Source organism: Coturnix japonica, chromosome 2 (assembly GCF_054131305.1).
Source record: "Coturnix japonica strain WE chromosome 2, WE-NBRP24, whole genome shotgun sequence".
In the NCBI taxonomy this organism is placed as follows: domain Eukaryota; kingdom Metazoa; phylum Chordata; class Aves; order Galliformes; family Phasianidae; genus Coturnix; species Coturnix japonica.
Window position 1 is genome coordinate 42,392,969 of NC_140664.1, and position 25,070 is coordinate 42,418,038.

General features: G+C 40.6%; 1 protein-coding gene across 6 annotated transcripts in view; it reads right to left on the bottom strand.

Annotated features, from left to right (window-relative positions):
• RBBP8 (RB binding protein 8, endonuclease) overlaps positions 1-10,696 on the bottom strand; it is a 33,915-nt gene extending 23,219 nt beyond the window's left edge. The window contains exons 1-3 of one of the 6 annotated variants that reach the window (XM_085539597.1): positions 10,564-10,696; positions 6,064-6,169; positions 5,087-5,310 (exon numbers count right to left, since the gene is read on the bottom strand). In XM_085539597.1, the coding sequence (XP_085395723.1) occupies positions 5,087-5,198 (112 nt within the window). In that variant the 5' untranslated portion in view covers positions 5,199-5,310; positions 6,064-6,169; positions 10,564-10,696. Of the gene's footprint in view, positions 1-5,086; positions 5,311-6,063; positions 6,186-6,355; positions 6,562-10,563 lie in introns of those variants that run through there. The other 5 variants (XM_032442691.2, XM_015855401.3, XM_015855399.3 and 2 more) reach the window with 5 other exon arrangements.
• Positions 10,697-25,070: the final 14,374 nt, after the last annotated feature.

Here is a 25,070-nt window from a genome sequence, read left to right on the forward strand (position 1 = left end):
TAAACACTCAGATTTGCACTTAACAGCACCCTTTTGGAAAAAGAAGGGAAAAAACAACCAAAACAACAAACCACAAAACCACATACATATGAATACCAATGTTTTTTCATATGCATACATAATACAAAATACATTCTGTGCATATATAAATGCATGATACCACACTTGAAATCTAGCACACAATCAGTGAATCAAAGGCAAACACAATCAAATAAAAAAATGTAAATCAAGTAACATATCCATTATGCTCTTACTATAGGAAAAGAGGGTTAAGGCTGCTAGTAAACTTCTTAGTTTCCCTTTTCACCTACCACACTTGATTGGAATCAGCTCAAAGTGGAAAACTACTTGCTTGAGAATGCTCACTTTTCAGGACAATTAAAACATAATGGCCAGGCCAGCCAAAAACTTGATGAACCCACAGCACTGCTAGAAGACTCTAGTGAGACATTGAGATAAAAAAATACACTTACTGCTTAAAAGGGAAAAAAAAAGTATTGAGAAATATGGCAAGATTTCTTTCATCTGTAAGTGTCCAACACCTGTGAGATGTTAAGTTCTGTCATGCATATCAGCACAGAAAGGGTTTTGGTTTTTTTTGCTATTCATTAAGTCAATTAGGCATCTACAATTAGAACTCCTATAAAGGGTGCTTTAATGCTGCTCCACACCCATCGGAAGGAATGAAGCTGCACAACAATGCATCTCCTGTATGAACAGGTAGTTCGTTCAGCAAGTATTCAGGATTGTAACACTGGCAATCTGAGCCACAAATTGAAGAGGCAGCACTCAAAAGACTTAGTACTGTGCTGCAGGTAACATAATCTCACCTCTCACCTGAATGCAGGAGGAACTAAACCAGCTCCTTAGAGGTTGTGTTTTTTCTTAATTCAAATGACTGCAATGAGAAGGAAGGAAACCCGCTTGTTACATTTCTCCGAGTGCACTGAATTACTACATTAGTTGTGATCTCTTACTTTTGCTCTTCCAGAGCGTTGGAAACTCTAACCAAGATAAGGTTAGAGTTCCAGGTTTATAAATACCTGAGGTGTGGGAGCCATAGTGGTGAGGCTGGACTCTTCATTAGTGCATGGGGACAGGACTAGGGGTAATGGGATGAAAGTACAGCATAGGAAGTTCCGCACGAATGTGCGCAAGAACTTCTTTACTGTGAGGGTGACGGAGCACTGGAACAGGCTGCCCAGGGAGGTGGTGGAGTCTCCTTCTCTGGAGATATTCAAGACCCGCCTGGACGCCTACCTGTGTGACGTGGTGTAGGGAGCCTGCTTTGGCAGGGGGGTTGGACTCCATGATCTCTAGAGGTCCCTTCCAACCCCTACATTTCTGTGATTCTGTAACATGAACGAACTTCATTTCCTTATTTAACCATCTACAAAGCATACAAACATGTGCAGCCACGCTATCTACATTCCATATTCACATGATACTCCTATGTAATAGACAAGCTACAGACGACAGTAAGTTACCTATAGCTCATTAGTGCTTTAGCAAATGACACTGTTTCCATTAAGATGATGGAGACTTGCTTTAAACTGTCATTAAGAGGATAAAATATACAACATTGTCTTTTAAAAAATTACAAGTTGATTAAATTATGTACCTGTACGGTTTGAATTAATGGACATGAAAAATACCGCTCAGGAGAATTTTCAAATGCAATAATTCTATCTTCTTAAGATTGACAGTGCTTGGGAAGCCTGCAGAGTCTGACTTCTAGGAATGGGTCAGACAAGCTTATGTCAGCAGGGACACAAAAAATCCTACCTTAAGGGTACAGAAATTGACAGGATGATCTTCCATGTTCCCTTCTAGCTCTGTTTTCTATGATTACTTTCTTTTGAAGAGTCTTTTAGCCATTTCCTTACTGATGGCAATCAATGAGATTGCTTTCCTCATAGCTTTCCCTGCTTCAAGGACTACAGGTTCTCCCCCCTCCCCCTATTCCTCCATTATCAGTTTCAGATAAGGAAAAACTGAAAAGAATTAAGTGATACCTTGTACACTTAACTCTCTCTTCACATTTCTATGTGAAAATATAAAACTTTACACTAAAAAGAACAATATCTGAATTCATCCACAGGAACTATACTGATAAAAATGTGCAGAAAGCATCCATGTGATTACTTTGAGTTAGATTTAAGTATTAAACACCTCCAAAACTTCATCACCTTATAACACTATCACACTGCTTTCTAATTTGTATGAGCTATGCAAGTGTTTCACACATTCCATAGGTAGGAATAAAAGCAAGCATAGCTTTAATAACCATTATTCCAAGTTGCTGAGCAGGCTTGAAGTCCATGGAAAATCAATGAACCCTGACCATGCCAGATATGTTCAGGAACTGGGTTGTAGGAGTCCTGTTGTTGGCTATGATGATTTGGAGAGGAAATGCTAAATATTTTGTCTGGAGAGCCAAAGTTTCAATTTTATTTATTTATTTTCAGGCTGGACATTAGGAAGTATTACTTCTCGGAAAGGGCAGTCAGGCATTGGAATGCACTGCCCAGGGAGGTGGTGGAGTCACCGACCATGGGAGAGTTCAAGAAATGTTTGGATGTTGTGTTGAGGAATATGATTTAGCTGGGAAGTATTGGTGATGGTTGGACTGGATGATCTTCTAGGTCTTTTCCAACCTTGATAACTCTGTGATTCTGTGAAATACACGCCAATCATACCCTGTGGATTGTACTCATACACACTTCTCCAACTACTAACTTTCACTTAATCCAACATCCACCATCTCTAAAATGCATTTTTGCTGACATTCAGATTGGAAACTCATGAGTCAATTTTAATTCTTATTTATAGACTTCAGAAACAAGCGAAGTCCAGGCAAGCCTGTGTTTGATGTTTCTAAAATATCTCCCAGTAACATTTTCTATAAGAGGATCCCCACCTTTTGAAAAAATTAACTCTCCTTAAGGCATGTCTTTGATGTTATCACGGAAGACCTAATTTTACCTAACACGGTGCGGGACACACTGACAAAGGGCTGGGCATGAAAAAGTCTGCCTAGTGGCAAAATGATCTGGCCCCACCCAACATACATTCTAAAGAGCATCTTTATATGCATAAAGAAACCCAAAATGCTAAATCACGTGCTGCACATCCCAAGAAATTAGAGAAGGGGTCACTTAATATCACCCTCCACATTAGAGCTTTCTGGTTTTCAAGTTTTTGTTGTTCAGACATGCCGTAGATTGCCAGATCCCATTCTGTCAGTAATTCTGCTTTTATCTGGAGCTTACATCACACCCACTCTGCAAAGAGGTTTTTTTTTAAAAGTAAAATCTCAATAAGGTAGTAATATTTTTTTTTCTGTGATTCAGGAGACAGTATAAAATTCTATTTAATATGGCCATTTTTTTAATGGAACAAAAAGTTACTAACTGGCATCTCTCTCCTTTAGGTTAGGTTTTTCTCTGCAATTACTAACAGAAAGCGTGAAGGATCAGCATTACACATAGTTGAGATCTTAGGTATGAAACATCTCAACATTACAGACCAATCCTCACAGTTTTTAAAGTTCACAAGAGATTATTTAACTGCACCAAAATGGTCAGACCTACATCAGGTTTGAGGCTTAAGAACATGACCAAGGCTACTAGAATGGTCCGCCTATAAAGATCCACTTGTACAACTAAAGCTCCCAATTCACAAAATACTCAACTACTATTATTCCAGCCTATTTTATGCATAGCAGTCATAGAATCATAGAATTACCTAGGTTGGAAAAGACCTTGAAGATCATCAAGTCCAACCACAGCCTAACCAGTACCCTAACTCTAACAACCCTACACTAAATCATATCCCTGAGCACCACATCCAAACAGCTCTTAAACACAACCAGGGATGGCGATTCAACCACCTCCCTGGGGAGCCTATTCCAGTACCTAACTACCCTTTCTGTAAAGTTCTTCCTAATATCCAACCTAAACTTGCCCTTGGCGCAACTTGAGGCCATTTCCCCTCGTCGTGTTATTATGTTGACAATGTTGAGTATGCAAATGTTGAGTACACAATGTTGAGTATGCAAATGCTGTCCTAATTCCATTCATAAAATGGATTGTGTGGCTTCCAATAACCAGATACAATTTCCAACTGAGTATTCTTAGCACACCATGTTATGAATACAACTTGAGAAACAATATTACAATTATAAATATACAGTGTGATAATTCGTCTTTGACCGTTGCCATTTTCTCACACCACTGAAGAATAGAAAGGCACTAACAGACAAACCATATTAAATTAGCATCACACCGGTCACTAAATACATATAAGAACAAGCAACGTTTTTATAAATAACACCAAGAAATTGCAGGACCCTGAAAATTTAGGGAATACTTTTTACTTTATTAATTGTAACCTGCAGTGGAATTTGGAATAAGTCAGGTGAAATTATGCAGTTGTTTGTTCGGTCATCATTTTGATGTACTTGATGTAATTAAAAAATATAAAAACAACTGGTAACTTTAAATCACAATCACAGAATCACAGAATTGTAGGAGTTGGAAGGGACCTCTAGAGATCATCGAGTCCAACCCCCCTGCCAAAGCAGGCTCCCTACACCACGTCACACAGGTAGGCGTCCAGGCGGGTCTTGAATATCTCCAGAGAAGGAGACTCCACCACCTCCCTGGGCAGCCTGTTCCAGTGCTCCGTCACCCTCACCATAAAGAAGTTCTTCCTCGCATTCGTGCGGGACTTCTTATGCTGTACTTTCATCCCATTACCCCTAGTCCTGTCCCCACACACTACTGAAAAATAATATTAAAGCCAAGCCACCATTTGAGTAGTAAGCAAAAAGAGATCCCACATTACAGTGTAAATCATCTAACCTACCAAATCATTTCTAGCTGTCTGCACTTTAAATGGGATTCTTTTAAATCAGGCTTAGACAGACAGTCCGTAGTGAGTGTTTGTAATCACCCAGTCCATCATCTTGCATAACACAAGACATTAAGGATGCATTTAAGTTCCACACACACGGAGCAGTACTCTGGTTCAGATCTCCCTAGCGGTACCAGCTAAAGTTCTCTTTCACAGGGAGCTGCTTTACCTTGCACTTCTTTATCGTGACATTCTTTCAGTTTGGACCACAGTTCCTTGAAGAAATCTCCAGCAGGTTCTGCAGAACTGGGGCTCCCACAAGTTCCCCCAGACGCATTCATCTTGTTTTCACTTCTCTCGACTTCTTTCACTTGCTTGCAGAACTGGCGCGCTCTCGCACTTTAAGTTTTAAACAGCATAGTTGAGAAGCTGTTTCTGAAGACAGGTGTATGCCTGTAATGACAGATCGACAACACTTATGTTTGCATTTATCAGAGCATAACACGCAGCCATGGATGAAAGACAAAGCTCACACATATTCTTGTCAAGCTGCACCTATTCGCTAACAGTCACACTATAAGTATGGAAGGTGCAAATATTGTGCTGTAACTAATTACTGCCCCTTCTACCGCCCTCCCCTTAAACAGTTATCACATTAAAAGTATATTAAGATGTTCACGTGTAATTCTTTTATCTTAGCAATGATGATTCCCTACAGAGAAGGCATGGTACACAGATGCAGTCAGTGCACTGGGTGTCCAATATAGACACATTCAGGTAATTGCTCTCCTTCAGTTCCCCTTGAATGTGTCTACTGGTTTAAGCTGGTGGTCAGTGACCTAACCTAGGAGCTGGAGGCCTTGGATCCCGTTTCCTTTCTCAAACCTCTGTGTATAGAGTTAAGTGAGTTGCTTTCATTTCAGTTTGCGCATCTTTAACATGAAATAAAAACAATGGAATAAATGGAACATAGCAATACTTGAGCCATATGTTTTTTACAGTGTAGAAAGGAGTTACTGGGGTGTTACTGCATCTCAGTACTGACACTGAGATGCAGTAGCAGCAGCTGACAGAACATCCAGCAATCATTAGTCTTGCCAGATTAGCTTTAATACACTACATCTCTTAAAAAACTCAGTGGCCCATTTCAGTGCCTGATTTCAAACCGGCTCACACTCTTATACTGAGAACAGAACATAAGGTTACCTTTACAAGTCAGCAATGCCTACAGCTCTTCAGTTGGACGGCACTCTGCTCACATCTTCGGGGCTGACACACTCCTCTTTGCTCGCTGCCATCATACAGTGCCTCCCTACGAAACCGACGGCCTAGTGACATTGGGAATGGCTCTTATATCCCTATCTCCAACCGCAGATACTTCAGTAAACATCCTTTTTTCCCTCAAAAACATCCGGGCCGCGCTCCCCTCCTCGATACCAGGCAAGAGGCTCCTCTCCCGGAGCTCTCCTCACCCCCTAACCCAGCGCTGCGCCCTCACCCCACAAGCGGAGCTCGTCGTGCCTCCCTGGCCATAAAACGCCTGAGAACCGGCCAGCCAGGGCGATGGAGGGGGGTGAAGGGGCTCTCCCCACAGCCGGCAGCGGCCGGTAGCAGAGGGCGGTGAGGAGGAAGGCGCCGTTACCTGGTTGGATCCCGGCGGCTCCGCGGGAAGCGGCGGGAAAAGCGAAAGCGCCTTCCCGGCCTGTGGGGAGGAGCCTGGGGTAGATCTCGCGAGAGCCATGGTGTGAGGGGATGGCTGGTGTATGTGATAAGCTGTGTGTCACTTGGGGTTTTTATCAATTTAATCGTTTATTTTACCCAAGTTGCAGGCGAACTTTCTGTATTTGATTGGAACCATCTCCTCTGCTGTGAAGTAATCCCACCGATCTTTGGCTCATAATACATCGATTAGTGCCATCCTTACACCTATGATCTGTTTGCAAGCACCTTAGTCTAGTGGCAGCTTTGTATTCTGCTCTTGAAGCTTCTAAAATCTAAAACTTAGTGGTGTAGGAAAGCAATCATTCCCTTACAGTTAAAAGAAACAGGTGTCTTAGGTACATACACGGACCTGATAAGTAGCAATAAAATCGCCCTCTTCCTGATTCGTTGGGTGCTTGAACCACAAATGTTTCTGTGTATAGGAAGCGCTCCAGAAAACAGTGTCATCAGTTTTATTTCCCAATAAAAGTAGCTAATTTTCATATTTGTTCATGCTGAATGAACTTTACAGCAATATAATTCCACTGACTTCTGCAGTGCTGTCCTTATCTGTGTATCAGTAAGCGATAACGGATGAAGACCAGCAGTTGAACTTTACATTTATCTCCCTTCCAGATTTATTTGATTTTTATGTATTTCGTAATCACGTATTTGATCGTGAATTATTGCACAGATCCCTGGCTCATTAAACATACTAGAAAACTACTGAAGAGCCATTTATTGCACATCCACATATACTGGATATCTTAAGTTGGCTAAGTCTGACAAGAACTCATCTCATTCATCTCCTAAGGACAAACACCACACCTAGACAATAAAACTGGAAAAAAGGCTTTACTGATCTGCCTGAACAGAGGCAAAACTTTTTGTACTGTCTTGGCTTAAGTTCAAGTTTCAAAATAATATGGCACAGTAAATGAAGTGGCAGAATACTTATCCATAAGCAACTCTGAAGAAGGGAACCTGATTTAATCCCAGCTAATCAACTGATGATGGAAATTCTATTGTAAGAGTACTGCAATGTTGTAGCACAGATAAAATAACAATTAAGAAAAGCCTTTATGACCCCTCCTTTTTTTTTTCCTGATGAGGCTGCATCAATGTCTCTAAGCATTCAGATAACACTGCGTTCAGATAAGAACTAGCCCACTGCATATGCATACAAAATAGGGTTAAAAGAGATTAGCAGATAACTTACATTTTTCTGTTTCTATAGATTTAGATGCAAAGATTAAAACCAGCTTTGAATTGTAATGGGGAACTCTGATTTAGGTATTTAATTGTTTTGAATACAACGATAAATATATCACTCTTTTCCTGTATGTATAGATATATATACACACTGGTGAACTCCTTATTTATTTACATAAGATTTAGCAGATTGCACATACACATCCATGGCCAGTGTGCTCCCAACCTCCCTGAGATGCAGATCTGCACAGAGGGATAAATATGTTGCTAAACATCTAGGCATGTTCATTTCATGAACTTTATGTTGCATTTGCCAATGAAGACATCAAAGGAGCCCAGCTTTGTATGCAGTGAATAGGAGCTTGTGGCAGTTCAGCTGTTACCTGAACCCCCTAAACAGGGTTTGACTAGGAGTACAGGAAGTGGAGGTCCTCTGAGTGGTATGATTTCTTACATCTGGGAATGCATGCAGTGCATACCATTGCGCTGTCTGGCACTGGTATTATTTGCTTTTTCTGCCACTCCATCACCCCCCACTAGCTGAATGTGATTCTTCTCAAGCTGCTTGCGTAGCCACTTCTGAAATGGAGCCAAGATCAAATTCCCTGATGCCACTAACAATGTTCACTTTAACGGACTCTCTTCTTTGAAGTGCTTTCACTGCTCATCTGCAGTCAGAAGCAGCTTGAATTTGTTCAGCTGAAACTCGCAGATATTTTAGAGAGTCTTGATGATGAAAAAACCCATTCCAGGACCTGAGGGATTCTGTTTCAGGACCACAGTGCAGTGTTCATAGCCCTCAGACTCTAAGGAGAGCACCTGTTTGAGTGAGCTGTGTGCAGAAATGTTTTGCTCTAACTGATATTTCTCAGGTCGTCATGAGTAGTTATGAATAGTTTTGCACATATATTTCAGCCCTGGAAAGCTATTTCAGCTTAGAAGGCTGAAATAAAAATGTACAGTTCTGTGTACAAAATCATGCCATCTACCTTCTGCTGTAGTGAATGACAAGAATTCAGGACAGGAAAATAACATAATGGGAAACTTTTTACTTACCTTTAGAGGGAAAAAAATATCTGAACAACAGCCCCTGCCTTCCAAGCCCTTTCTCCCCCCCCCCCCCCACTTCAAAAGAAAGAAAAGAAGAGAAGCAGCTAAGAAAACCCAAATAAAGCAGAATACAAATGGCAGAGAGAGAAGATGGCAAACAGTATTTTGTAAAGCTGATTTATTTGGTCTGAATTTTAAGAAAGGTACTGTGTTCCAGCACTGTAGCTTTAGAAATCAAAACTCTTGTAGCATTTTATAGGTTCTACAGAGAGTCTCTGCTCAAACCATGCAGTTCAGCCAGTTCCATTTTTTTTTTTTCCTTTGGAGAGCAGAATTAGCAAAATTTCTTTCTGTATTTAATAGGAAAATCGACAATGATGATAAAATTTAAACTTTTTTTTTTTTTAATTATTATTATGTTGTTATTGTTTTTATGTTTTGTGGGAGTGCAAAACTTTAGGGAATCTCTGTGTCCTTTGTGTTCCTTCCTATTGGAAGAATAGTTTTAACACAGAGATACAATGTGACTAATGAGAAGATCATTTAATCTGCTACTCATTGGGTTTTTTAGCTTAGGAGATTTTTTAGGTTGGTATTTTACAGAAGGATAATAATGTTCATTTTTAATCAACCTGGAAATAGCAGGCAATAAATACCTCCATAACTGAAGCTTCCTGTTATGTGACTACTATAACTTCTTTCTTAATGCCGTACAGATCTTTTTGCATCTAGCAGCTTGTGTCCACTGGGAACACCGATTTATTTACATTTTTAACATCATGAAAGAAAACTCGTAATAGTTTCACTTGAAGATAGACTAAATTAATACTCCCAGGAAGCCAGAAATAACTGTGAAAGGGTTTTTAAAAATGCAGTTACATGGATGGTGAGAACATTCACATTTAGTGAAGGTAAAGAGTTATTTTGTCCTAACAGGCATGACAAAACCTGTCTTCATTCCTTTCTGTTCAGCTCAGCAAGTGCTTCTGTGCTCCAGTAGTTAATCAGTTACCAGATTCCACAGCTTTTGTTTTCACACTGTTTAATTTTTCTTATTTGACACCATACTTGTGAATGGATTCACTTGCTGATACAGGTACAACCTTCAGGTTTGCCTGCTCTTTATGCCTAGGATTGCTTTTTGTTGCTGTTGCCACCACCGTTACCCGGTATGTTCTAAACAGGAAAACTTCTGGTAAGTATGTAGAAAGGAAGCGGTAAGAATGACAAGCACATTTCCTATTTTACCAGGAAGCCAATTCTCAACATGTAAATCTAGTTTTAATTAACTTACCTCATAAAACTGAATAATTAAATAAAAACAGTAATCCAACAAGAACCAGTAATAGCACATCTTGCTGTAGTCGCACTACACCTCTTCACAGCAAGAAGACTTAGCTTATATACGCTGTATGAAAGAGGAGACCAAGAGGTAACACTCAAGTGACACACTCTATGTACTAACTCATTGGCAGTGAAGTCTCTCTCTCAGTCCATGCACGGTCCCTTAAACTGCCTCCAGTAAATACTCCTGCAGACAGATGTTGAGCTGAGCACAAGAAGGGTCAAAAAGCTGCTCTCCCCAAAATCCTGTCACCGAGCACCACAGAGGCTGGCAGTACCCAGACACCTTAAGGAGATCATATATGTAAGAAGCCATTGTACCATTTTAAGCATCAGATAATTTTTTTTTTTCTTAAGGTTATATTAAATTAATTTGAAATAAAGGCTTTCAAAACTCACCCTTCTCTTTGAATTGTGCAAAGTTCTGCTCCTGAACGGGGTGATAAATGTTTACTATTGACTTCCCCTCCAGCTATAAACCTCAAGCGTAAGTAAGATGAGGAAGCCACCGTGGACCACACTAGAGAGTGCCGAGAGGAGATCTGCTGCTCCTAGGATATATACAATGTGCAATGGATAACCTAATATGCCTTTCATTTAACTGGCTGGGCAGGTTTCTGCATTCTGGAGAGTGTGGAATCATACCAGAATTTGTTGGCATAACAGGCTCGTCGGACCGGTTCCTGGGGCGCCAGGAACCAGCACAACCAGTTTGCATCAAAGGCCGCCCAACATGCTGCAGCTCAGCACTGGGGAGGCTTCGTGCCTCACGCCTCCGTCAGCTCGCGGCGTGCTGCTCAGAGGGAATGATGTAGCCTCCAGCAAAATAATTTACAGAGGGGTGAGGGAGTGATACATTCATGGTAAGTGTAGCAAGACTGTGGTGTTATAAAATTTCTTTCGTTTTATGTGCTGATGCACTGGGCTAGAGGTCTTGCTCAGTGTGACTGCAAAAGGAAATTTGACAGAAAATACCTTTTTTGTAGTACTAACACCAAATCTTGAGTGTGAAAAGACAGAAACTAGGCTCCAATTCAGCCTTGCTTCATAGAATCACAGAGTTGTTTGAGTTGGAAGGGAGCTTTAAAGGTCATCTAGTCCCCTGCAGGTTGCTCAAAGCCCCTCCAACCTGACCTTGAATGTCTCCAAGGATGGGGCATCCACCACCTCTCTGGGCAACCTGTTCCACTGCTTCACTACCCTTACTGTGGAAAACTTTTTCCTTACATCCAAACTAAATCTCCCCTGTTCCAGTTTGAAACCATTTCCTCTTTTCCTATCACCACAGATCTTGCTGAAGGGTTTGTCCCCTTTTTTTGTTCTAATTCCCATTACAGTCCTGCTCTAAGTGCTTAAGCATACCTACATGTATGTATAGAACTCTGCATAGCTTTGCTATATGTGAGGGACAGGATCCTGGGAGCCCGTTTGTGAAATGCACACCTCATGCCTTCCATGGAGGTCTGGGTTAGTATAAGCTGCTCTGAATTACCACACATGATATTTCAAGGTGAAACAAATTGCAGAACACCGAGGGTATGGGACATGCTTCCATAACCATGAGGAACTACTGGTGAGGCAACACCCTTCTCTGAAGGATACAGAAGCCGCTCTACTACAATTGCACACAGGCTATAAGCAGCAGCTGTGCTGCTTCATATTCATGGCTGGGAGGCAAGAATACTTCATATTAGTCCTGCGTACTGCATATTTATTCAAGCTGTAGGCAGAGAGCAGGATATGCCCTGACAGAATCCTGCATCTGTGTCAACTTATTACATTCTTTCAAATACAAATATAAACCATAATTTTCAGATCTACTTCTGTGATTGTCTGAGATCTTGACTCAAATCAGCAGGAGCTGTAGGAGTTCAGCACTCCTGGAAATGGAATCATGGATGCCTATAATCAGCCTGCTAAACTCAGCTTGGGCAGAGTCCTTTATCTTTTACTTAGGTACCTAAATTTAAACATTTTATCTTGAAAAAAATTGTCATTATTTAATGTTTCTGAAGACTCTATGTCCTGAAATCTGTGTTTGTTCATAAACTTATCCTATAGTGGCATAAGTTATCCTTTTTTAGATCTTCATTTCTGAATTTTAATTATAGATAACTAGTAAGTAGTCAGAATAGGAAATTACCATCAACATTCACCACTGTTGTGCACCACGTTTTTTCATCGTTGACCAGAATAGGTTAAAGAAATAAAGCTGATATTTGCATATGCTCTATTCAGACTATTGCACTACTGTTTCACTACAGTTACCCTTCTCATAAGACAAGATTTTTTGACAGTCCTGAGAGAAAGGCTTATTTCTGCAGAAAGCAACTGGATTACTAACTGAGCTGAAATGACAGATGTACACTGTTTGTGCTTGCAGTCGCACCACCTAAGGGTATGATTTCGTACGACTAAGCAAGGCTGGGCTTGGTCAGTATTTGAGAGGTGATTTACAGGAAAGTCCATGGCAGGAAGTGGATTTGGTGATTCAGTGGGCTGTACTGAGTAATTGGGCATCATTGCCAAATGTGATAGATATACAGGTTCTGTATATGCAATAGTTTTGTTGCCCATTTGAAAGGGAAATTTTATAGAATCCAAGCCCTCCGCATAGGCACTACATTTGGAACCTTAAATTCTCATCCAGAGTGAAAACACCATGTGTGGAAACAGTGCCTTTAATTTGTTTTAGTGTGTGTCACGTAATTGGATAAACTGCCTAACTGATTCACATAGGTAAATTACAACTCTAAGTAGCTGTTAGACTATACAGGGTGGAGAAGGCTCTGCTTGTGGAGTAGACTGAAGAAAAGCTTCAAAGTTGACCTGCTCCTTCCAGCTATGTCAGATGATCTCATAAACGATTCCACCTGAAACTTTACATCTAGCATCCTGAGCTCATCATGGCAAGAGCAGAACTGAGGAAAGAATATTCTAACCATTCTTAGATGGGTACAATAAACACCAGCCTTCTTGATACCATTTCTCCATCTTAAACCTGGAGCCCTATTAGCGTATCTGTTATTCAGCCTTTAACGCATGTTGGCCTTGCCATTTAACTGCTCTCTGGACTCTGAAGATAGAGGGACAGCAGGCATCTTCATTATCTATTTTCTTGATTTGATGCCTTGAACAGGAATTAGAACACATTTGCACCTTTCCAGCCTCTTGTTCACCTGAAACAAAGCCACCATGTACACACTTTACACACTCAGTAGGATCTTCTCATCTAAGGTTGCTAGTGGGGGTGAGGCCTTAAACTAGACCTTCACATTTCCACAAGTTGTAAAAATTTAATTGTTCAGAATTAAAGAAAGCAAAGGTTCTGAAGACAAAGGTTATTACATATCTCAATACAGTTTTGGGTAAGCATGACTTGACTGTTGTTCTTAACGTTCTAACTCCTGACAGTTCTAAAAATACATATACCACAGAAATAGTCACCATACGATCAGACTTGCTTAGAGCTGTCCCAGAGATTTCTCTTCCTCCTGAACAAGTCAGTGTGTTTATCTGAAACACTGATATTCAATTCCTGTCTCATTTCTAATACATTTTGCAACAAGGAGACCTTAGTAATCAATGCTTTCAAATCAAACCTATTATAAATGCTTTTCCAAATGAGAACAGATTTGTTTTTTACATCTTCAGCTTCAACTAAGAAAAGTCACATAATGCTTATCTGCAAATCCTTCCAACTTACACAATGATCACATGAAGTCTTCTTCAAGAGAAGAGACTCAGAGAGGTGCAATTCTGAAAAGTAGGCAATCTAAATGGTGCAGGCTTGAACTTGTTCTTATAGTAAAGGTATGCACAAACATTCATGTCTACAAGTATTCATTACAGAAAGTTTACAACATACCTCCCGGTAGCTATCAAAAGCTGCTCAGGGCTTTCACAAACAAATTCAGATAACACATATGCCCCCACACCCTATCAGAGTTAGGTAATATTTCTCTACTTGGCTGCAAGGACAGCAAGACTTCTGGTTCCTAAGGAGCAACCTGAAAGAAACACCAAGTGCTGCCTTGGATGGGGCAGGCAGGTAACAGGTAACTTCTGACCCAGGACTTAGCCAGAACAAAATGCCTCCCAGTGAGCCAAAGGATGAAACCAAAAGTGGATTTAGATGTCTTTCTGAGCAAGAATAGCTTTGAAATTTGCTAGTACTGATTTGCTAATGAGAACATTTTCTCACTTATCTCAGCTGAGACAGCAGAGCTAAGCACTGGCAGTATGTAAGAAAAAATCAAAGGAGAACTTCCATTGTTCTCCATAAATCTCCATAATGATACAAGAGAGGAAAAATCCTCAAAACATTGCTCTTCTAATTGTCAGCTTGCACCTTTCTCCCCAGTTCTGAAGACTGCCATTAACAATCAATCCATTTCAGTAATTCAGTAAACTGTTACAGTAATTTGTGTAATTTTGGATGCATGGAGGGCTCCACACAGACTACAGTGCTACAGGAATGTTTTGAGGGGAATGTTGTAAGAGCAGAATTACTGCTTAGCATTCCAGCATTCCATTTTGCTCTCAGAGGGGAAGAGAGAAGAACCTCAGACTATTAGGCTGGATTTGCTGCTCTGGAATGAGATCACACAAAGGGCTGGAAGAGGTCATCCATCCCAACACATTGTCCTTTCCAGCACTAAGAGGGATCAGTTATATTTTTGGGGGGGAGAGGAAGGGGAAAAAGAAAAAAAAAGAGAGACTTTAGCAGTCTAAAGTATCAGTATCCCTCATAATTGTTTTTTCACCATGTCTATTGCCTTAATTATTATTACTAAGCATTGTAGCTTATCCCTTTATAGACATTTAGGCATATTTTGTCCTTTTGTTGTTGTTGTTAGGAAAAGAATTTTTACGGAAGAGTTAAAATTTGCTATAAAGATGATCAATGTCTAGAGAGCAGGATGCAGAAGTGTTATTGCTGGTGTTTTTGTTTTTAATCTGATGAATGAATACTTTTTGTTGTTACTTTTCTTCTTTTTCAGATGGCACTGCATTAAGTAACAGGCCTTCCATGGGGTGATGTGAAAACATGGGATAACAAGGACCTCTGAATTAGCTTTTCCCCTGCTGAAACTTGATATTTTATTTTTGCATTTTGTTTTCTACATCTTTACTTTTTTTCAGCACAAGAGCTGCCTTCCTGCCTTAAGGTGATTGAGCTTGTGCTTACAGCCTCTTCTGCAGTCCTTTGTCAGATCTTGGGAAGTCCAATTCCCAGCTACTCATTTATCTAATGTTTTACTAATGCATCAGGTACTTTCAACAAGGAGCTACAGTTTTCTATTGCAGGAATCTAGTTGAAATGTCCTTACTTATATTAGGTTTCTCTTTGTGTTTCATACTGCCAAATGTAATTACAGTTTAAATCTTGTTGTTCCTGAAGAAAGACCCACTGAATTTACCCAAGATTATTCACTAGGTCTGTTTTGAAAGAAGAAGAACACATACTTGTTGTTTTTCAATTCTTTGAGTGAGAAACACATTTTTGGCTTAAAACTTGACATTTGTGAGCAAATACCTTTTGGTTAGAAACCTTTAAAAGCCTCTTTGTTACTAAACTCTCTCAAAATCCAGAACAAGATAAAGCCAACAGCTCTTATGCTCTGTTACTTCATTCAGTGGTTCATTGTAGCATTTTATCTTCCAATACCTAAAGCCTCTTCAGTCTCTTATGTTTCTTATACCTAGAAATAGCAAGATCAGGTGAGTGGTGGGAAAACAGGTGAAAGTAAATGTAGGCCCCAATTTTACAACTGAAAAAACAAAAAGGACCTTTGCAATTAATACCTCTCAGGTAAATTTCTGAAATTCTTAAGTTAAATGGAGTTTTGCTAATGACTTCAGAGAAGCCAGATTTTGAATCTTCTTTTCCTGCCCTCTTGTTTTGTCCAGAATAGCTTTCTGGATTGAGACTCTAAGGTAGTTACTTGGTTCTTTGGGGCAACAGTGAAAAACAAACTCTATCTAGTTAGTATGCATACTATGGGTCCACGCATTATTGTAACCTGAGAATGTCTTCCAGGCCTTGCATGATAAAAGCAGCAAATGAAGACACAGACCCTTCAAGCCTCCAGCTTTGACCCTTAGCCTGTAACCTGAACCATAAATACACTTGTATCAACAGTTCAGTGCATCGCTGGTGGATCACTAACCAACTGTCATCCAGTGACTATCTATCTCTGGTAGACTGGATTCTGTGGGAGAGGTGTAGCAGCATTTGTTGCAGTAAGCAGGAAAACACACTGCTTAGTAATTCGCTCAGAGAAGTCTATTAGTGGCAGACTCCCCAGCTGCACAGTAGTGTTCTTCCATCATGATTCTTGCTCCTAGGGAGCAGCATATGTCAAACACATCCTTTTGCCTTGAAATGCACTTAAGTACTTTGTTGCGTGCTAGAAAAGAGGTATTGCAGGAATATTTGTAATGAAATGCACTTAGTTGTATTTAGTGTTTTTGCTTTCTGAATGACTGCTCCTCTGAGGTTAAATGGCAGTAATTTGCCAGGTGCTACTTAAATATATATGTAGAATATATAGAATAAGGCCAATCCTCAGTCTATCTCCAAAGCAGCTAACCTGCTTTTTCATCCACTTCACAAGCTGAAACTTACTTTAGTTAAAGGGCATTATGAGATGGGATTCTGAATCTGAAGTTAACTGCTCTTGTTTCAAAAGCAGTCACTCAAAACAAATGAGTAACCTATAGAAAACCCATTGAAACTTGTGTTTGTACAGACCATGTCTGATTCCTTAACAATGTCCTGTGTTTCTTATAGATAATCAAAGTTAAAAATAAATGTCCTCTGTTCTCATACTCATTTTATTTGCTCATTATAAGAAAAGATCTGACTTTTTACATCTTTACTGGGAGGTCCTATTTGACACTGTTCCCTTTATTAAATTCAGTATTGTCACTTCTAACAGTTATCCACTATTCCTACTTAAGTGGCTGAGCAGTCACTTAAGTCTAGGCTTAATCACACCAAACTAAATGAATTTCTATGAAAGGTAATGGAATCAACAGGGACCTACTTGTTTCATCCAGTTTCCTCTGCTGCCTCTGTCAGTTCCTCAGCTTCTATCATTGGTTGTTTGTATTCAGCAACTACCAGAGAGTTGTAATAACAGAATCACAGGATAGCTGAAGTACTGGCAAACATTGACAGGGCAGGCAGAAGTGGTGGGCCCATGGGCAAATGAAGTCTACACTTAATTTTAAAACAAAGCATCAGTAGTTGCCTGTCTGAGGGTGCATGTGCTCAGCCCTTTTCAGTATCTGAAAAGGATCAAACTTCTGGGAACATGCACAGGAATTCAACTGTCATTTAATAAGGTATGAATACTGTTCAACTCTTGATTCTGTGAAGGAATTGGACAATAACTTACAGCTCCCATGCAGATACATTACTGAGTTAATTCTGGAAATGGCACATTTTCTTCATTCCCTACTTGTTTATTGCTGAATAGATGGGATTGACTAAAAAACAAAACAGAACAAAATCATAGAGAAGGCAATTGGGATTTAACCATGTGTGCTGTGTTAGATTTTCCTCCCATAGGCCGGCTGTATGGCTAAAACATAAACTCTTCACCTGCACAGGAAAGATTTATACTTTGAAGTGATTCTTTGTTACATGGTGCTGCTCTGGCTTCTTGTTGAGCTGTGGTTACTGTGCTGTGCATAACACTACCATATTTCAATGCACTAGTGATCAAACAACAACAACAAAAAAGGTACAATACAGAAACAGTGCAAGTATTGTTGTTTCCTGAAGTATTTTGAGCTTCTGAGAATTCTGAAGGAAATGGGAATTTGCTTTAAGGAAGGAGTATGTTTTTTTCTGGTACTTCCATAAGCTTGTGAGAGAAAACGTGATCAGAAGCTGACTCAGAGTTCTTCAGAATACTGAGTTGTGCTATATGAGAAAACAGACACCACAATATTTTGCTGTAGAAGGGCTCTTTGAATGATTCTATTAAACTAAACCAAATTCATCTGCAGCCGCTTGTATTGATTTCCATTCCTAGTTAGTTCATCTAAGCTAAGAAGTTGAATCTGGATGCAAACTTCAGCGATCAGACAATTTGTTGGATTTTCTCACTGCAATCAGTTTAAACCTCATCTTCCTCAGCTGACAGGGAAAGTAGAGGACATTAAGCTAAGGTGCTAATTTACAGCTGTCTAGCTGCTGTTCTCTTCTGAATGAGCACTCCATGACTCTGATGGCATTCTCTAGTCCACTCTGCAGGAATTACTTTGTACAGCTGAGTTCTGAAACTTGTTCATATTCTGTGCGTGAGGTTCATATTCTTCCATTAGCAATAAGTGGGCAGAAATGTTATCGAGGTTTACCTGGAGCATCTCTTTACTGTTGGTGCTAATAGAGCTGAAGTGTCTGAGTTGGGTGCTATGTAATTCAGTAATCTAAAAAGGACTTTCTTACCATGCCTTATTCAAGTTCTGCCACATTAAAGAACTAAATTTTATTTCAACAAGTGATTTTTAAAAGTAAAATAACTGAAATTTTTCCAAGTGTTACAGAAATGGATCTACCTGTGCAGTTCAGTGGCCTTGAGTATTTCTGTTTGCAATCAGCAACATGCTTTCTTCTTATGCAAGCATCTAGAAGTGCAAAATCTGAACATACTGGTAAAGCCATTCTTTGTTTGGCCCAACACTGAGGAAAATAACTTTGATGCACCCGCTAGAATTAACATAACCACAGTTATGAGGGAAAAGAAGAAACACTCTGACAATCTATTTCTAGCCAACACTAGCTGGGTAACCATCCCTCTCCCAGCTGGCCCAAACACAGGCTCTCCACCTTCTTTCTTGTAACTGGGCTGACTCATACACAGGCAGGAGTAGACAGTATGCTCTGTAAAATGGTGGCAAGTAGTTGTCTAAAAGAGAGCAAAGAATTTTGGCTAATAACCTCCTTTCAAATAAAGTAAATGAAATACAAGCTAAACAAAAACCTGAAAGAGCTTTTCCCCACTGGGCAATTCAGAGTAGATATGGAATAGTGAATATCGTATGTATATTGCTGGTTGTAATTCTTTTCTTACAGTCATGTCTGTAGTTCACTGCTGGCTCATATTCAAGCAAATACAGAAATATGATTAATTCTAACAGGAAATATCAGGGGTTTCCTATTTCAGTTATGTTTTGAGTGACACTGAAAAAAAAAAGAAGAAAAAAAAGCATTGGATGTTAAACCACACCTGAGGTAGAGTACAGGCTTTGCTACCTAAGCAGACTTTCCTGATATGTCTTTAAGTATGAAATACTGAGCTACTGATGTACACGAATTTATTTTTCCAACCTGTAATGGATGATTTTCAGTGTAGGTGAGGGAAGAATTTGTCCTGCTGTGCTTTCTCCTTTCACTGACCTGTTGCTCTTTGGATTTCATGTTTTAGGATTTCACAGAAATAAGGGATAGAATGGGTTGCTTTCTTTTATAAACTGGATTGGCAGTGGATCTGCTGCTTAAATTCCTGTACTGGAAGAAACAGACAGTGCTTATTGCCCAAGAGGAAAATTGCTACTTCCCCACACAGCCAAATATCTCACTGCTCCCCAGCAGATGACAAGGAAATAGACGGCTGGTGGCTAGTCTGAGGAGGAGAGCTTCTCCTCACAGAGGCAATCACTGCATCCCTTTTCTTCACCGCAGCAGTGAGGGTTAAACCCTCAGCTGCTGTTTTGCCAGCACAAGTGAGATGTTTGTCCTCCTTCTTAGGGTTCCAGGGTCGGATCTTTCCTACATGCCAGGAAGCACTGGGACAGTCCAGTGTCAGCAACACTGGCTTCTAAGAATTCAGCATACTTCTATGCTTACTGCTCAGATGATATCTTTGTTGTTTTTCCAATCGTGTCTGCCTCTTGTATTTTAAACCCAAAGAGGTACGAGGATTAATGTAAGTGGAATGTGCGTACTGGAACACAGCCTATTTGTTACAGGAAACTATTGTCACGCATTGCTGACAAGCTGACATAGACTCAATTGTCTGAATTGCAGTGTAAAAAGAGAAACTTAAATTTGAGGAAATATAAACCATTTATCAATTGCTAATCTTCAGGTTGTTTTCTTAATGTCAGTGAGAAACAATAATTTGGTGACAGAGAGGAGTTGCTTTTTGTCATAGGTACTCTACACAAGTCACCACTAATACCAGCTGGGTTTTCTTCAGAAAATAACATTTTTCCTGTGTCATAGCCATTGACAATGCTAAATAAGAGGAGAAGCACCAACAAAAGGCGTTTTGGTCTCAGTGAATTTCATGGCACAACAGTATTGACTTCAGCTGGTACTGGAGTTGCTTTAAGAAACAAAACTGCTCACTTCTGTTTCCCTTGTCTCTCATTTTGGAAGTTTCTAGATCCCATTTATGTGCTGGGAAAGAAAGCAAAAGCTCAGTTGTGACCTGGCTCCCTACCGCTTCACTGGCTTAAAAATAAGTCAGGTGGCTCATTCCATCATTCAGACAGAGATGCCCTTTTTAAATAAAAATATGAGTTTATAAGTGGGGTAGAAGTTACCACATTGAATTACTTCACACATCTTCTTTTAGGGGATACAATTCCAGCATCTGAAAAACAGTTTTGTGAATGTTTCCAATCAGCAACATTTTCAGCAGTATTAATCAAGTAGCACGCATAAGAAATCAGAAAAACATCTTTATTTAAGCAACTTTTTCCCATTTCAGTTTTGGTTCAGATCTTCCTCAGATTCAACTATGGGATAATCACCTTATGGCAGTTGTTAGGAAAGTTGGAAAAGTTAAACCAGGGTGAATATGGCCTTTTTGTTTGCGCTACCTTTACTTTTTGTACTCTAAAGCTCAGGGTGACACTTGATATTGTACTTAGTCAAAGCCTTTCAAGCGGCACTCTCTGTATCAGATTAATGATGCTCTGAGCTACACCAGCAGCAAATCAACCAAATCAATACACATACAATAGTTCAGGTGGCTTTTTGTCAAAAGAATGAAGGACTTGCTGTGACAAAAACACCAGAGAGATAGAAATATGTGGGCAGATGGCAGGAGGGCCTCGTTAGGACAAGTGAACAGACTGAACCAGTGTCATCTCACCTGGCATGTGACCTGAGTTTGGCTCTGAGTTCCTTCCTTCCTTTTGCATGGCTCTTTGTTCATTGTCTTCCAGCGGTGATTGATGTTTGAAATCCATATGTTGCTGCTGCTTACAGAGCCTTAGCACCAGAGGAAAGCAACCTGAGCTCTAGATACACTTCAAAAGCAGAAGGACATAATATCTATCTTGGGACAGCCATCTAGGTTCATTTTTTTTTAAATGAAATAAAGCTCCTGAGAACATGACAATTGCCTAACTTTGAGGAGCTACAGCATTCCCTTCCTCACCTGTCTCACCTGGGTCCTTTGCATTTCCGTGGAGCAGGCTGCCTACCTCAGTACCTCAGTAAGTATAAGCTGAGGTGTGAAAGACTTAAAAAATACTGAAATGGGGAAGAAAACAAGAAGAAATAAACCTGCCCTTTTTTTTTTTTTGGTAAATGTTTGAGTCAGAAGAGAAGGAAGGACTATCTTATCTCCTGTGCTGGAGTTGGCAGGATCAGACCACAGGCCTTCCAGAGACATTGTAGGGATGTTACAAATGTTAAACTGTCATTTGTGTTCCATTTCTTGATTGGTTTATCTGGTTTTATAATGCAGGAAGATCAAAAGGCACATAGACCTCTTGATGAATGACTGCTGGGAGAAAATGCAATTGCATAGATACCTGTTAACATCTACTGGGTGACTGACCTCTCTGAGTCTGGGCTGGTTTCTGACTGGGCTAGGGCCCAGCTACACTGAGTCCTCCAACACCAGGAAAGGCCAGATATACAGAAAGTGGGATTTCATTTATATGCTTCTTGTCCCAACGAAGCTTGAGAGATAGCTGAAAACATGCGTACTGATTCCTCAGGGCCTACAGGAGGAGCATGCATGAGGAAAGGAGCTGCTTCCCTGTCCTGCAGTACTTCCCCTGTGTAGTGTGACATATAGAGCAACGCTTCCATAATGTTCATATGTTTTACAGTTCATGCTAAGACTAGAATCAAAGCCAAGTGCCCAGACAATTAATTCTTGAATTGCCCATAAGTTTTAAGTTATGCATCACAATCACTAAATTGTTAGGAGTGCGTTTGCCTGCTGTTTCTCTACCTCACCTACTTTGCTCTGTGGAAGAGAAAACCCTCCTGCACATGCCTGTGTGAGCACAGACCCTGCTGCTGGCATTACCACCAGTCAGTGCCATGCTGGCAGCCTTGCTGGGCTGGGCAGCCTGCATGGTGAGCAATTGGTAACTGTCCCCTGCAAAGCTCCAGTTCTGAGAGAAGGAGGTGCAAGGAACTGAATCCCCCATTTAAAACATGTTTCTATCCCAGGACCTACCCACAGAACTCTGTGTTAAATCACACAAACCTTGTGGTGGGTCCGGACTTCTTTCACAGTCTAATTTCCTCATGCTGCTAAGACAATGCCGGTCCCTGGCCACGCTTGCTTTATGTAACTTCAAGGGCTCCAGCAACTTAAGCAAACAAGGAAAACCACAATCAAAGGGTAAAACATGCTACTCCTTGCTTGGGCTTCTCTCTCTCTCTCTCCTTTTTTTTTCTTTCCGCCGAAGGTGCCCAGTTGCTTTTTAATTACCTTACTGTGATTAGCCTTTGCTGGGCCTGCTGTATGATAATGAACTGGAACTTAAACCTAGCAGCCTGAGGCTGCTGCATGACTGTGTAGAGTGGTAGCACCTCCCAGTCTGCTTGCAGGGCATGTGAGAGAACTTCTGTACCAAAGCTGGTGGGCTTAAGTGATTCTTGGTGTTTTCTGTCAACAAATACCAGATGTCCTCCAGTGTGTTGCATGGTCCTGACAGCCATGTGTGCCGGCTTCACCATGTGAGGCCATTGTACTTGTGAGTCTCCTGTGGACTCTATGATTTAGTTCAGTGGTTAATTTCACCTTGGGCTCCCTGTCAGATTTCAAGATACAGCTCTCTATCAGTTTACAAGATAAACATGCTGTACATGAGCCATATGTAATACCTAGACCACCATCCATCCATCCCAGCAGTACATAGTGAGGAGGAAAAAAAAGGGGACTGTATGTTTGCAGGTAATGAATTTGAGCTCCTTCAGGAGCCAGGCAGGGGGGAGTGTTATTGTGGGTATTCTCCCAACCAGAAGGGTTGAGGTTGGCAGGGACCTCTCAAGACAGAATCACAGAATCACAGAAGGGCCCGGGTTGGAAGGGACCTCAAAGATCATGAAGTTCCAACCTCCCTGTCTGTCAGGGCCACCAAACATACACATTTACTAGATCAGGTTGCCCAGGGCTCCATCCAACCTGGTCTTGAACACCTCCAAGGATGGGGCACCCACAACCTCCCTGGGCAGCCTGTTCCAGGGCCTAGCCACTCTCCTAGTAAAGAAGACACCTAGTCCAAACCCTTACTCAGGCAGGGCTGCCCAGAGCAGGTTGCCCAGGATTATATTCAAACAGCTTTTGAAGTTCTCCAAGTAGGGAAGACTCCAAATTCTCCAGACCACGTCTTTTCCTGCTGGTCTATGAACCACACCAAAGTGGGGTGGTAAGAATCCAGGTCAAAGCTTGTAAAGCTCGTGTCCCTGGAGAGAGTTGTTGCTATTAAAATGCACAATCTTAGCCCACTAGGAACGTAAAACAGTTAATGGTGAAAAATTAGGGTGTTTTTACAATTTTATTTAAAACCCTGGGGGAGCCTATAATGGTCTAAATGGACTACTTAAGAGAAAAGCCTCATGCTTTCCTCTTTTTTGGTGTGTGTTTTAATTTACTGTGTGTAGCTGCCATTATCCATAAACCAAAACTTACAACTCTGTTACAACAGGAGAAAAGAACACTTTATTGTCTGCTGTTGGCAGATCACCCAAGGTCCCCTCCCAACTTAACAAGCTTTAAGCTTCAATAAGACACAAGACACTTCAGAAAAAAACATCGCCACAAGGCTAATGATGACAACAGCTGCCAGCAAACTTTCCATTGCAAGCAAGTAAAGACTTGAAACAAATTTTAGCTCAAGTTTTTGTTTTAGTAGCATCAGTGACATGTCTGTGCCGGCAAAAGCTCGGATTGCATTCCTTAACACTAGGACTGTAGACCTATCTCCTGGAGTCATTGCATTGCAACAACCTGGTAGTCATGGGCAGAGCTGTGAAGCCTTTAACAAATCTGACCTTTTTCTTCCTTTAAGAAAAGGTATTTACACTCCAAAGGGACAGTGAGGCAAGTCACTGGAGGATATAAAGGAGAATTTCTGCATGCCAGAGAAAGTTAAGGTGTCTTCTCTGTTTGGAGGAGAACAAGAGGAAGAGACTGTGCGTCTCATCAGAGCCAGAGAGTCAAGAACTTTGTAATTCTATTTACTTTTTCTGATATTGATTTTCTTTTCAGCAAGTAACTTAAAGCCCAGTCTATAGTGGTGTCTTTAAACATGTGAATAAGAACTCCATATGGTTTGAGTAGTTGACATCCCTTTCCTCTTCATTTGTCTTATCTACAATGCAGTGCCAATTTTTCTTGTGCACCTCTTTCAACTAGAAGGATCATTAGGTTTCTCCATACAGAAAGCCTTGAATGTAACTGGATGAAGGCATCCGAACCTCGGTAAAAGTAAAATGCTTGAACAGTATAACTGCAAGATACTGCAATAGGGATAGTGTATACTATTTGGTAGGAAGAGATGTTCACACTGTTCATCACTGATGCAGACTCCCTTCTCAGAGTTATCATTTTGCTCGGCATCTTCAAGAACTGCAAAGAAATAATGAACAAAAGTAGACCAGAAAGCCCTTTTGTCATCCTACCTTTTCC